Genomic DNA, 15218 nt, shown 5'->3' on the forward strand with positions numbered 1-15218 from the left:
GAGAGAGAGTGTGTGTGTGTGAGGGAGAGTGTGAGTGAGAGCGAGATCTGGGAGACAGTATCAGTCAGTCATTTCACGGATGGCTGCTTGAGCACACAGGCCTCATCTCCTGGTGAATCTCTTTATTCATGCTGTCTTTCTCCATCAAGGAGGAAGTACCATGGGAAGACAAATACCACACACAAAAACACACAAATATAATGGTGCATAATAGTGGTCAAGATCTGGTTTGTAAAGGAGCATTTCAAAATATGTAAATGCCTGCAGCATCAACCATCTACCAGCCTCTAACTTTTTGTGTTGTATATGTGCAGCATTTAAATAAGAAGGATAACAGGCACTTCTTGGGTGTGATCCATCAAATCACTGCATCCAATAAATGCCTCCTCAAGCTCTCTTTCACCCTTTAACAGCAAAGTGCTCCCTGCTGTTTTAATAGACAATATACAACCAAGAATGAGCTGTGGCCATAAAGCTTTTATGAGGTTTCTGCCTTATCTTGTCATTATCAGCCAACGTCATTCCACAGATGGGTCTACCGTGGTGACTACATGTCCATAAAGAGAAAAGGACAAACCACTGGCCTGTTTACTTATGTAAAAATCAATAATGATTCGTTGTTGCAAGTCCACACTCTGAGCCAAAGGGCACACAATGGGCTGGTTATGCAATGGCCACACAAATCCGTGTTCACTTAGCTGGAAGCAATCAAATCCTGTTCCTCTTCCAAGGTTGTGTTGTCATTTGTTGGGTCCATGTCCAGGGAGGAAAAACAAGGGGAATAAGGAGTCATTCAGCATGCTAAAACCGGGCAAAGTCCATCTCCAACCAGCCAACACGAAGAAAGAGCAGATAAACAAGGCAAAGCCCTGCCCACTCTGTTCCATCACTCCTCCTCCTCTCATCAAGGCTTGGATGATGCTGAGAACTTGTTGCAAGACAGGTAGAATACAGCTGATCCTCACATGGCAACAATACTAAAAGCTGAAAGAGTCTTTTTTTTCTTCTTTTTTTCTATGCTAGTCCTGGAATGCACAATGCGGGAGAAGAATAATGGTTGTGAAGAGGCTTTAAATTGACAGCATAAAGGAGATCACACCAGGGCACTTAGCATCAAGCAAAATCGACTGGTCTTAATGCAGCCTGGCAGAAGCCTGCCCTTAGCCTTGGAGAGCTGTGTTCTGCAAGGTTGCCTGGTTTCACACAATCAATACCAACTAACAGTGAGCTACCAGCTGGAATCTGAGAGATTTCTGACCATCTGTGACCCATGAAGTGCCTACCTTTAATGGCTCAAATGGAGATAAGTGAGGTCATTTTCATCTGGAAGTGCAAAACTGATTGATCGACACTGAGACCTTCAAACAGATCTTCTTTTCAACAAAGTTGGAATTATTCTACTTTTTCTTGTGGGCTTGAAATGCCTGAAAACATGGCGACTGTGAGACAACTCCTTACTCATTAAAACCCACTTTGTGGCTGCAAGGTTGGGGCATCTAAGAGGATCAAACAGGTGTTAATGCAAAGCGTGACCCTTACAGCCCCAAGGAAGATGTATCCCTCTGCCTCTAAATTCTGGCAAACACACAGTGCCATTATGTTAGTGTCAAGCCTCCAATTAGTGCTGCAGTATGTGGTGGTGGTGGTGGGGCGATAAGACTTTGAAAGGGCTAGTCATTAACGCTTAGTCCTAGCGGCGGGAGGTGCGTTGGCCCCAGTGAAAGAATGCCACTCTGCTGTCCCTCATAGCAATCATTATCAGGCTTTCAGTACCCATTAGCAGGATTAGCATCAGTGCAATGTTGATGGCTGACTGGGAGGAGGAACTCAATGCCAGCCATAGCAGAGTAAGGAGGATAGAATGGGATGCGCAGCAGACCCTGGTACCCACACTAGACAGTTTAATCATAGGGATTGGACTGCTGGGACACTCGCTAGTCATCTTCATCTTGTCAGGGAGAATGCGCAAGAGAGGTTCTCGGTCCCTTCACGGGACGGACACGTTACTGCTGACCCTGAGTGCTTCGGATGTACTGCTACTGCTCTCCTTACCTTTCCACACAGCAGCCATTGCCCTAGGAAACTGGCCCTTTGGCAGCTTCCTTTGCAAGGCCATCAGTTTCCTGGGAGTAGCTTGCAACTCAGTTAGCGCATTCACACTAGCTGCATTAGCAGTAGCACGTTATCTGACTGTGGTACATCCAACCTGGGTGTACCGATCAAGCATGCAATGCTGGATACAAGTCTCAGCAGCTTTGCTTTGGGCACCAGCCATAGCACTGGCTGCTCCGCAGTTTGCTTTCCGCACCGTGGGCACAGCCTCCGCAACACACTGCTTTGCCTTCCTGTCGGACATCAGCCAAGTTTTCTACAGCATTGCCCTCTTCCTGTTCAGTTTTGCATTGCCTCTAGTGGTCATCATACTAATGTACGCCAAACTTTACAAGTTCCTGCGCAGGACCCGCAGGCAGGGCCACGCACCGCAACTGGAACGCTATCAGAAACAGGTGACCCAAACCACTGCTTTGCTAGTTGTGGTTTTCACAATTTGCTGGCTGCCCTCCTATGTCCTCATGTTCTCCAGAGTGGGTCAGAGCATCGATAGCACGCCTGATTTTCGTGCACTGGCTATGTTTGCTCGACTGCTGGCCACATCCTCATCTGTAGTCAACCCACTGCTGTATGCCTTTGTGTCCCGCAAGTTCCGGCAGGAACTGCTAGATATGGGCAGAGCACATTGCATGTATTGGGAGATGCCATACAGGCTCAGGTGTTGTCCACACAGAAGCAGGGACATGGTACAACCCTTTAACCCGGCAGAGATTGACATACCCACTCCATGATGAAGTGCAAAGGATATATAAAGAAAGAAAGCAAATGGAGTTTAATTACTGGATACGAAACTTTAGAGATGGTAAGCCAGGAATTATGGTAAGCCATGTATTAAATGTATGACTGGACTAATTTGAATGCATCAGAACAACCATTCAACCTTGTCTTGAATATTAAGTTCTTATAATGTGAACTGGATGCAATGTCTGTTTGCTTTCTCATACACAAGAGTTTCTTTCCCTTTTATGCATGCCAACTGGTGTTTACAGTCTTTATGCTACATGGTCAGAAACCCTCGCAGGCAGTTTTTTTGTTTGGAAAGTACAAACAAATGTAAATATGTGCCTAGTACAGAGTGAGTCAAAGGGCTCTCTTTTATTTCTTTGATATGCTACTTGACCACCTGACCACCTTCCCATTGGAAAACTTGCCCTTGATCCAATATGGCAGTTTTCAATATGGAAGCCATGTACAGGACTCACACTGTATAATGCATCTGCAGGGTTTCCCACAGTGATTTACAGTTAGGGCAGCCTCCTTGAAAACAACGTCCACCCCCTCCCCCACAATTAATTTTGTGCAATTTGTTCGGTTTCTTATCAAGGCTTCCGATGTGTTTGTGCCTGGCTTTCTGCTATGTCCACTGATCTGTGATTAATCAATCCATTGTAGGAAAACTCAATAATAAGAGATAATTTAAAAGTTTCAACGTCCTTACTATGACTCAGCTCTCATTCACAAACACATGTTCTGAAGTATAAACAAGTGTTTATTGTGTATAAGGTACAATCCAGTGTTTAATGCGTCGTCTCTGAGTTTCCCCATGGCTGTGTGTACATGTGGTCAGAGCATGTGCAGCCCAAGCTTGCAAACAATCTTTTGAATCATTGATTTGAAAATAAATGGCAGTAGGATTTTGTTTTGTTGTGAGAACTGTAGTCGTCGACGTTGTCTGTAAATATTACCATAATCTAACCCACTTTAACAACCATACGTAGAGCCAAGCTCACATTGTCATGTCCTAAGCTGCTAGTCCCCAATCTGAAACTTGCACCATCCCAAGTAGCTTACATCTCCTGTATCCCTCCTCTCAACCACCTGTACCATGTTTTGAAATCTGAGATAGGAACAAAATCTGGGAATCCGCAAGGATTAATTGAAATCACTGCCCCTTTGTCTCTAACAGAGCACAAGTATCACTGCTTCTAGAGCATGCATTTGTTTGCTTACTCTCAACGATGGTCTTGCGGTCAGAGCCATCGTCATTGATTTGCTGAATGTTCCCGAAGTGGATGTCACTGAAGAAGATTCGGTTTGCTCCTTTGCCTCCTCCACCCCTGTGGTCGAATGTGATGGCAATAACATTCTTCATGTGATCAGGGTCCTCGAAAGGTTTTATGGGCGCGTTCAAGTTGGTTTCGTCTGATAAATGGATGCTCTTCAGGATGGTGCGCTCAGAGTACAGCAAGTAGCCCTCATAGTCCCGGCACGTGCGCCCATTGTCAGCCAACATGCCGTGAGCACAGGCGCAGGTACGGGCATTATTACCACGGTACAGGCACAGCTGCTCACAGCCACCGTTGTTATCCTTACAGATGTTTGTGCCTGGGAGACAAGAGTTAGCATAAGTTACAGAATAAAGACATTTTAGAACTAAAATATAATAAAATGGTCCTATGCTAATCACTGAAGGTTTATGGTAAAGCATTAGTATAGAGGAAAATTCTTTTTGTTTGTTATTTGCTGCATGTATTATGCTAACAGTCTGTGGCTACACATGAGTACATTTCTAAATTTTTGCTTTATTTTTTTAATCTGTGTCCACATAGAGTTATATCTGAACCAGGGTTGCAAACCCTTGGCATAAGCCATTGTTCATTCACTCAGAGACAAGTTGTCTTGCCATTGGCAGGTAAGTCTTCATTATTAGTCACAGATTGTGAACCTATTATTCATGTGAAAAATCTGTTTAGCTCATTAATAAGTCTCCTCATTAGTACCTTGCTGCCTGGCCCTGTTGTAAACTTTGATGTCCTTGAGTTGCACACCAATTCCTGTTCTTAAATAGACCATGTCAGTGGCATTGTTCTTATTGCCTCTCTTGATGGATCCGTTGGCGTGTGTTCTGCAACATACAGACGATAAACATGATCAACAAGGTTTAAATTCCATTAGTTTAAGCAGGACACGAAATATCTGACACCTAATGAGAGAACGAGTGGAACTGCAGAGTGTAGGAGAGCTCACCTGTCACTCCAGTAGATGTAGTTTTCGAACACAGAGACAGCAAACATGTCCATATTATGAACAGCCAGAACCAACTCCCTGTTACCTCCTGTCTCCAGATTAATTCGTTCAATTTTGTCTGTACGAGCGTCACACCAATACAGTAGACCCTCCTATACACACATACACACACACACACACGTAATCAACTGCTGCTTCTAAAAATGCCACTATTTAAGATTATTTAAGAAATGTTACAAATAAAGAAAAGTGCAACTAAATGTTGGTTAGTTTGTTTTCTTTAAAGATTTTAGCCCAAAGGGGACATGTGCACATTAATTTGGGAAACTGCAGTGCCCACCATCCTTGCCAAACTGTGAAACAAGACCACCCAGTCAGAAAACATGGGATAAAATGAGATTTTCTGTTTGAGGTCTGCTTCTTAAGTAAATTGCTGTGCATATAGAATTGTCCTGCCTCCTTGTCTGAGTCTCTCCAATCTCAGACTGCATCTGCCTTTATGTGAGAGCTCAAAGACGAGGTAAAACAGAACAAAGCAAACACGAGAGTGGAGAAATAAGATTACTGCTTAAATACTGAGAAAATGTGAACGAAGAAGATAGAGAAAGAAGAGAAAAGAGCAAAAAATTCTGCCCCTTGCTCCTCACTTCTGGGCTCATGCGCTGAACTGAGTTGTGGCTCATTCTCCTTAAAGGAACAGGTACAGAAACAGGCTTCTGAACAGGGCTGTTTATAAAGAGGAAGAACTTTGCTGTGGTTTTTCATCCTTGTGATAGTTTGACCAAAGCAGGTTACAGATATTTCATTATCCCAGAGCTATGTGCCCTTCTAAATTTAAAATCTAAAACCATTTGCCTTTAGGTTCATGTTACAATCCAATTCAAAAAAGCTAATACACATAAGGAAAAAAAGAATAATTTTATAGAACTTGGCTCATTTAAACAGATATATAGCATGATAAAAATACTAATTAATTATACATTAATTTGATTTCAACACTACTTCTGTAGGAGGCTTGAATTATGAAGGAATTTAGGCAAGTCATGCCCACATACAAACCTCATAGTCAATGGAGATTCCATTGGGCCAGCTGATGCTAACGTTGACCAGGACCAATCTCTCAGAACCATCAAGTCTAGACCTCTCAATACGTGGATACTGACCCCACTCTGTCCAGAATAGGTACCTTAGATGGACACACACACACATCCCCAGACACCCAATGATCAACTAAACAAATCAACAAATAGCAGATAAGATAAAGTCAAACAACAGATTTATCAGTCATGGTGTACTGACTGTAATCATCAAGACTGTGTAAATATTTCCGTATTTACAATACTCACTGCAGGATACAAGGACTGCTCAGGACTTATCCTAGCAGCTGTTTAGTCAGGGGAATTTTCAAAAACACACATGCACCATACACACTCTTGCTCTTACCCTTTCTCTGGATGGACAGCAATGGCACGGGGCTTGTCCAGGCCGTGAGAGATGACCACATAGCGGAAAGAGCCATTAAGCCTGGCCACCTCGATCATATCAAAGCCCTGATCTGTCCAATAGATGTTTCCTGAGACAGGCAACAAAATGACCAGTAAGCCTAATGTGTTTAAAGTTCCAGTAGTAACAGGTTTAGAGAAAAGGGACATAAACTAATTTTAGTGTTGATGGTGGTGAAGTTAAGCTGTTGCATTTTAACCCTACAATTTGCCCTGATTGCCAGTGAGTGAATGTTACTGAACAAAGCTAACTTTGTTACTTCATGTACATAACTTGGTGGACACAAATTTAAATTTTGCAAACTATTGACTAAAAGTTATTTTTAAATACATTTTTCCTCACAGTTTAAAAACTTTGGGGACGAAAACTAAAAAGGTGATTTTACATGCTGTACAGTGTTTTTCTAGAATATCCTACAACTCCATTCATCATTATAGACCATCTGAACTGAAGGATCATTTCTGATTATTAACTTTGTGTATTTTTAATACGCTATTTTGTATTTTTGAATGCTTGTGTCGGTGTATATGGCAGTATAAATTCTCTCAAACCTGCAATCCAGTCCACAGCAATGCCCTCCACTCGTCCAATACCATTGGTGATAACATCCTCTCTCCAGGTTTGGTCTCTCTTAGCTCGGCTGATGGTACTCAGACCCATGTCCACCCAATAGATGGTGTCATTCTCTACAGATAAAGTAATTAGAAAGACTGTAAATCCAAATATTCAACACCAACTATCTAGCAAGACACTCAGTCATTTTTAATGTTTACACTATGCTGAGAAGCTTTTATTTCAGGATCACCCTCACCCTACTAGTGAAGCCTTCCTACTACCTCTGTTTGGTCTAGCTTAGATTGTGGTATGTATGAAGAAAGCACCTCCATTTTGTGTTAGAATAGGTATCAGGGTACTCACCAGCATGAAAATCAATGCCCACTGCCAGAGAAGTGCCAGACACTGGTACAAGGGCTTCAGATTTGTCAGCTGGGTCCAGAGGGATGCCACGAATGCCCTCATGAACTGAATAAAGCAGGAAGGAACCCATGCCTACACACAAAAAAGACAATAGGATTTAGCTGCTTCCAGTCACAAAATACTACCATGTTTTGAGTGTGAAAACTATCACCTGTTAACCCTACATAACACCATTGGATAGTTCAACACACATGCAGGAGAACGCTAACTATCTCCAGAGTTGACTAGTCAACTTCAGAATAGGGAGGCCATTGACCCCCACACCCCCCAAAGCATGAATCCAACAGTAACAGTATGATTATTCTGGTTAAAGAAGTGTTATAGTGAGTGTAGCAGAATCTAGTCTTACCTTCACAGGACTGCTGGCCACTTTTGAGGCTGTAGCCGGCAGTGCACATGCATGTTCTGCTGGTCGGAGAGGTGGGCAAACAAAGCTGAGAACAGTCCCCATTGTTCTTAGTACACATGTTTGTACCTTCAACAAGGAACATCAATGGTTAAAATTAGTTCTGTATTGCCTGGACATATTCCCAACAAACATGAAGAGTCACACTCACCTTTCTGCTGAACAGTCTCATTGTAGATCTTCATATGCATCACAGGAGAAGTGCTGTTTCTCAGGACCTTCCAGTTTCCTCCGTCCTTGTCGCAGGTGCCCACATGATCCGTGCCCTGATCTGCCCACCACAGCTTGTTTCCTGTGTACGACCAAAAATTAGACTGCAACTTACTTCCTTTTGAAATTTCACCATTATTTCATATGGTTATTTTAAAACAATCCAAGTAAAAATTTTGAAACAATCCAAGTAGGGATTTGCCAGGTCAATCCCAGGTGATGCTTCACATATCCAAGGCTAGGTGGTCTTAAAAGCAGACAAAAGGCCTCACATTCTTTGTGTGGGTGGCTTCATCCACTTCCTCTTCCCCAGTATTGTTATACTGTTATTACCATTTCTCCTCACTTTTAATAGAACCCAAAATATCATAATTTTAAAAAAAAATCAAATAACGCTCAGAAATTGAATAAAAAGTAGCACTTAATATTTAATAAAATACTATCACTTAATATTTCATCTCATGGATAGCACGTTGGTGTTGCTACCACACAGCTCCAGGATTCTGGATTTATGGATTCAACCTTTACTTAGGGTCACGTTCATTGATGGGATTGGCGGGTTCTTGATTTCAGGTGCTCCACTTTCCTTCCACAGTCCAAAGACACATGCAAAGTTTTTCAAAGGTGTGAGTGTGTGACAGATGCCCTGTTATGGACTGGCACCCTGTCCAAAGTGGGTTTTACCCTTGACCTCAACGATTCCAAGTACGTTCTGGACCCACCATGATATCACTGACATAAATTTTCTACTAATTTTTGGAGTGACAAATAAAATCGTATTAAGTTTTCCCACAATGTTCTCTCCAAATACATGATAGTGTAATAGATTGCTGTGTTCTCCATATAAAAACCATTCTTCTTCAGGAATATTCACATTTAACTCCTCCAATTTTTTTTGTTTAACATAAAATGTAGATATGCAGATATTATTTCTATATCCCTTTCTTGTAAATACTGCACTAAATGTTTCCATTTAGCCTCACAATCTTTAGCACACCAAATGATGATAGGTCTAATTTTTGCTGCATAAAAATATTCCTTGAGATTTGGCAGTGCCATGCCTCCTTCATATTTCCCAAGCTGTAAAAGTTTGACTCTTGGCCTTTTCCCATCCCATATAATTCTTGAGATGACTTTAGCCCATATTCTGAATTCTCTGGTATCTCAATAGGTAATGATTGAAATAGATAAAAATTATAATTTTTATAACCTCTATTTGTGAACTAAAATCTAACGTGAGGGTAGCCAACCTTTCAAAGTCATCTATAATGCCTTTATCAGCTTTAGTATAGTTAGCTTCATATAATTCTAACAAGAAATTTTTACATTAGGTATTTTTGTTGTTGTCCATTTCATATGGTATTTTTGTATACATTTGTATAGTTTTGGATGGGATGTCAAAATCTGTGTGTTCAATGCCAAATTCAACTTATATCTGGAATAAAAACCTAATTTCTCCAGCTGGTTGATTAATACAGGGAGACACTTGTCTGAATCTTGTAAATAAAAAAATCACATCATCAGCAAAAAGCCCTACTATGTTCATCATTCCCAATGCTTATCCATTTGAGATATTTATTCTGCCTAACTATTTGTAAATATTGCAAATAATGTTGGGGGAGAGACAACAGTATGGAGGTATATTTGGTGCAAAACCCCTGAACACCTGTGACAGTGAGATTTGTAGTTGTAGAAAATAGTCACACATGCGTCTCAGTAAATTTGAAGTCACAGAAAATCTCTTCAGGAGTTGCAAACCTGTAGATTGTTTTCCTCTCCCACAAGTACAGCTTAACAGTTAAACCTTCACAAACTCTTCACTGCAGTTGCACAAATGCAGTTCTACACACACACACACTCACTCAAGTACAAACGTATCATACGCTCACAGTTTTGCTCCATTTGTAGTGTTATATGTGGTGCATAACACATTCGCAAACCAACATGTGAATCTGTGCGAGTTACACACCTGTAGAAAGTCTCCTCAGTTGTTTTTGAGGGTGATGTTTCTCTTGCACAAAAAGTCAGTGACTGCAGTGACTTATTCGCTCAGGGGTTTTGCACCAAATATACCTACAACAGCCCTGCCTACTCGACCGTTTTAGATGTATACATTCAGTCCAACCATTTATTTTTATCCTTGTAGTTGGCTTTTGATAAAAAGTGTTTTAATACAATTAGCAGCTTTCTCATTCAGCCCAAATTTCTCAAGTATAAATTGTTATAAAAAAAAGCCCAACTAACGCAATCAAATGCTTTTTCAGCATTGAGGCTTATTAAAACTGAGCCGATTTTATATTGTTTTACATATTCTATGATGTGTAAAGTTCTCTTTACATTATCTTGAGTTTGACGTCCCTTAATGAAGCCTGTCTGGTCTATAATCTATAATGTCATTCAAAAACTGTTCATATATTTCTGCAATGATCAATGTTTACAGTTTTCAATCTACATCCAATTGCTGGTAGGCCCAATGTCTCAACAAATGCTTTCATTTGGTCAAGGTCTGCTAAGGGGGGTTGGCTATACAACCGTCCATAATAATTCATAAAATTAGTTTCTATTTCTTTAGGGTCATTGGTTATTTCATTTGTAATTATATCCCTTATCTTATAAACTGTCCTATCAACCTTTTGCTAATAATCAGGTTGTCTTTGGCCCTACTTCATAATAAGATAGTTTGAAGAATCTTGTCTTCTTTTCAAATTCTGTGCTGACGATTTTGTCTATATTATATATATATATTTTTTTAATACTTTCATTTTAGGGAGTAACAGGGTGTAATGTGTGTTTCTTATGCAATTGTGTAATTTCTGTCAGTTTCTTCTTTTCTCCTCTGTAGCTTTTCGATACATGCTGTTTTAATAATACATTTTCCTCTTATAACTGCTTTCAGAGCATCCCACAGAATAACCGAGTTAACTTCTCCATGATAATTTGCTTGTAGTGTTTGTAAGTTTACAGTTGTTCCTCCACAGTCATCAGATCGCTGGCTCTCGTTGCCACTTTCACCTGGAGACCTCGTTTATTCGAGTCCTGAGCTGCCTCATCTGCACTTCTATAGATCTGTAATCCGGAGTCCCAGGGAACTCACATCTTAGTATTGGGTGTCTGGAACCGGATCCCCATCTCCTTTATAGCTGCTTTAATGGGTCCATATGCCTTATGCTTCTTCATAATGTCCACCACATACTCTTGCCATTTGGAGATGAGGCTGGAGCTGGCTTTAGAATCAGTGCTCTGTGTGCACTCTGGATTTAGAGCTCAATCTCGTCAGGCAGATCAATGTATGGAACAGTTCATTTCATATTCAGCATATCAATAGTCTGTTACATTGTGTCTTCAGTGAGCCTTTCAGATTGTTGAGACACTTTGAAAATAAAGAGATAATATCCGCGGAAGAAAGCTAAACGTGTAGTTTCCACGGTATGGAAGTTGTTTTCGTAATCTGCCATCTAGTAGTGACAGAATGCAATAAGTGCACCATTTAAGGTGAAACAGAAAATCCTAATGAAATGATTGCTTATCCTTTGTATCCTGGATGTGTACTCTAAATATTTTAACTCGTATTTTGGCATCTGAATTTGGCTTATCAAAATTGAGCAACTTCAAAATATATTGTTTGAATTTTTTTGAGCTTGAATTTTTTTTTATCTGAATTTATTAACCTTAAATAATAACAGTGAAAATGTGTTCTTGAACATTCACATGTTCAATTCAAGAGAAATCTGAAGACTTAAAATCAAAAGCAACAAAATTCAGATGCATAATTTCAGTCAAAAAAAATCAGTGCTACAAATTCAAAGGTGGTAATTTTTCAAAGTCTGATGAGACAGATTTGCTTCCATAATCAATGTGACTGTTGATTAAGTCTGTTACAAATCCAGTGACCGAATTCCCTTCTAGAGCGGCTCTCCATGTCAACTATATTATCCTGCATCAATTTGTTCTTTTTAAGTACTGTCAGCAGAGTATCTTTTATTTCCAGGCAGGCTGATTCCAGGTCCGATATCTGTGTTTGAGCCTCCATAATCCTTACGTTTTGATTTTGCAGCTCTCAACACTTCTTCTTTAAACAAAAGAAGGCTTTCTTTAACAGTCTCGTCTTAGGTCCCGTTTAATGTCTTTTAGCTCTTCATGAAGTAGTGCTAAACTATGGAAGTCCATTTCAGCCACATAAAATAATTTAAGAAAAGGCACCGATTTTTATTTTTCTTTAATATGCAAGATGCTATCTCAATTTTTCAAGATACTATCTCGTTATTTTGAGATACTAAGTCAATATATTGAGATAGTATACAATTAATATTGACTTCTTATCACAAAATAATGAGATAGTATCTCAAAATAATAAGATATTTGCCATCTTTCCCATGCTCGACTTTCTCGCAGACATTCAAGTTCCTGTTTTTTCTTTTTGTCACTTTAATGGCTCATTAATAATTTATCTCCCTTCATAACGACTTCAGTGTGATTTTATATGTATAGGATATTTATTTTATTTTATTTTTTTTACAAATACCAATTATGAGAAGCTCACATCTGTGTGTCTGTCTCAGCACAGCGCCATCTCAGAAGCCCCTCCCCTCACATTTTTTCTTACATTTTCATGTACTGTCACTGTCAAAAAAAAAAAAAAAAAAAAACCACGTATCTTAATAATAGTAACTTTACAGGAGAAGGAAAAAACTTTTGTAACCTTTAATGGATTTAAATGTAAAATGAGTTTATTCCAAGCAATTTTGGAGCATTTCTATTAGTTTATTTATAATGACATTTTCACACAATGTGAAGAACAGCTGCTGTGTTCAAATTAGGTTATAAATTTAAAATCCACAAAAATAGGGGGAGATGTTTTTCACTGGAGTGCAATGATAGATTTAATTTTCTGTGTGAGGCAAAATATTTCACTATGTATTTTTATTATTTTATTTCCCTAGTAAATACCAAACTTCACTGGGCTGAAATGTCCATTATAGCAATAGATTATATCTGGAATAAGGAAACCTTAAATATGCATATCTACAAACACAAACTACATTTGTAATGTAAAAATAACTTCCATGGATAAGGTAATCACAAGCAGGAATGCTTCAAAAAAGTTTTCCTCACAAAATGTACTTTATTGATGTTTGTATTATAATAAAATAATATTAATAATATTAATAATAAGAAGAAGAATAACACAGCCATTTATAGAGTGGTCACTCACCCATAACGGCCAGAGCCGTGGCTTTGGTCAGTTTGCCCTTCACCCTCACTATCTCCAGGCCGGTGCCGTCCAGCATGCAACGGTTAATGGTACTGTTGCCTGAACTGATCCAGTAGAGTCTCTGCTCATGGAAGTCAATGGAGAGTCCTGCCAAAGACCAGCAGAGAGCAGTCACACACAAATAGACACATACAATACAACACCACTATCCATTACACACACTGTAAGAGTGCAATCAGAATGTAACTAAATTACACTATGCCTCCATGTCTTTAAAACCAAGGGTTTTAGAGAGTTTGCAAATCTTTGCTGTTCTGGATCACAAACACCATTTCAAATCATCCCAAAGGTGTTAGATGAAAAGTAGTTGAAATGATTCATACGGCTTAGCTGACAACTTCTAAATTTTAGTGTATAATGCGTTTCACAGAAAAAGTGTTTGTGTTGCCTCAGGATGCTCTAATGTCTGTGTTCCTTTTGGTTTCCCTCCTCCCATTCTTCTGGAGTCACTACACTAATGAAAATATTTCATACGCTTTTCTTTGCACCTAACCAAACTAATTCCAACTTTCCTGTTTTCTGAGAAAAAGACAGCCCACTGACTGAAGATTGTCTTCTGGGTTCTTCTGCAGTCCACACCAGATCAGCTGCTCACCCTCCATTTACTCCTACCAGCCTTGGACACCTTGCCATTATCCACCACCATCAATTACACTGAAGTTGAAATGGACTCTAGCAATGCTCAGATGGATGCTTGCAGCACAATTATTGTTGCCCCAGATTGATGCCACTCTCTTCACTCATTCATTCCCTCATCTGTAACCGCTTAATCAGTTCAGGGTCGCGGTGGGTGTGGAGCCTACCTGGAATCATTGGGCACAAGGCGGGAATACACCCTGGAGGGGGCACCAGTCCTTCACAAGGCAACACAGACACACACACACATTCACTCACACACACACACATTCACTCACAATTTTGAGTTGTCAATCCACCTACTAACGTGTGTTTTTGGATTGTGGGAGGAAACCGGAGCACCCGGAGGAAACCCACGCGGACACGGGGAGAACACACCAACTCCTCACAGACAGTCACTCGGAGCGGGAATCGAACCCACAACCTCCAGGTCCCTGGAGCTGTGTGACTGTGACACTACCTGCAGCTCCACCGTGCCGCCATCAATAAAAATGTATCTATATATTGCTTTTTACAACTGAAGTGTTTACTCACCTACAGGACCTTTCTGATTGGTGAAGAGTAAGGTTCGGTTGCTGCCGTCTGTGTTAGCCATGCTGATATTGTCTCCATCAGTCCAGTAAAGCTTTCTGCAAGACAATAAGAGATGGGGCACTTGAATATAATGCTAGATAAAAGTCCATTTTTATTATTATTTTTTATTTATTTATTATTATTAATAGTAGTAGTATTTGCTAATACTTAACCCGTAGATTTGCAGACCAGTATGCAATTCATATAAAACACTGACCAACTGCATATTCCAGGCTTTTATAAATTCATCATAATAATATTAGCCCAGTTTTTAAAAATACTGGATTCTTTCCTGTTCCAATAAAACATGACAATGTTCTGATGCTACACTGTTGTTATATAATACAACAGTATTTTGTAGCATCCTTCTGGTATCGGCTGGAGGTCTCTCAATGTTTATTCCCACATGCCAGATAAAGCATTTCTGAGTTGGCCCTAGAAGCCAGGACAAAGTCAACCTACTGCAAATGTACCATGCCAAATTTAGTAACAAGCTAACAGCAAAAATGCTTAAGTCTCTCCCTATATTTCTAGTCTGGCGAAAAGATGAAATAGGTTTGA

The 15218-nt window shown here is 40.0% G+C and overlaps 2 protein-coding genes across 3 annotated transcripts in view; one reads left to right on the top strand and one right to left on the bottom strand.

Annotated features, from left to right (window-relative positions):
* lrp1ab (low density lipoprotein receptor-related protein 1Ab) overlaps positions 1-15218 on the bottom strand; it is a 197990-nt gene that overhangs the window by 43494 nt on the left and 139278 nt on the right. For both annotated transcript variants that reach the window (XM_066670352.1, XM_066670351.1), the window contains exons 31-41: positions 14619-14713; positions 13389-13535; positions 8118-8258; positions 7910-8035; positions 7501-7632; positions 7134-7268; positions 6523-6652; positions 6139-6265; positions 5080-5231; positions 4833-4957; positions 4063-4437 (exon numbers count right to left, since the gene is read on the bottom strand). In XM_066670352.1, coding sequence (XP_066526449.1) covers positions 4063-4437; positions 4833-4957; positions 5080-5231; positions 6139-6265; positions 6523-6652; positions 7134-7268; positions 7501-7632; positions 7910-8035; positions 8118-8258; positions 13389-13535; positions 14619-14713 — 1685 coding nt within the window. The remainder of the gene's footprint in view (positions 1-4062; positions 4438-4832; positions 4958-5079; positions 5232-6138; positions 6266-6522; positions 6653-7133; positions 7269-7500; positions 7633-7909; positions 8036-8117; positions 8259-13388; positions 13536-14618; positions 14714-15218) is intronic.
* On the top strand, positions 1433-2965 carry LOC136696351 (galanin receptor type 1-like). Its single transcript, XM_066670696.1, has 2 exons — positions 1433-1441; positions 1725-2965. Exons 1-2 carry the CDS (start codon positions 1433-1435, stop codon positions 2841-2843), a joined length of 1128 nt encoding a protein of 375 aa, XP_066526793.1. The 3' UTR covers positions 2844-2965.

The sequence above is a fragment of the Hoplias malabaricus genome, chromosome 5 (assembly GCF_029633855.1).
Source record: "Hoplias malabaricus isolate fHopMal1 chromosome 5, fHopMal1.hap1, whole genome shotgun sequence".
NCBI lineage: Eukaryota > Metazoa > Chordata > Actinopteri > Characiformes > Erythrinidae > Hoplias > Hoplias malabaricus.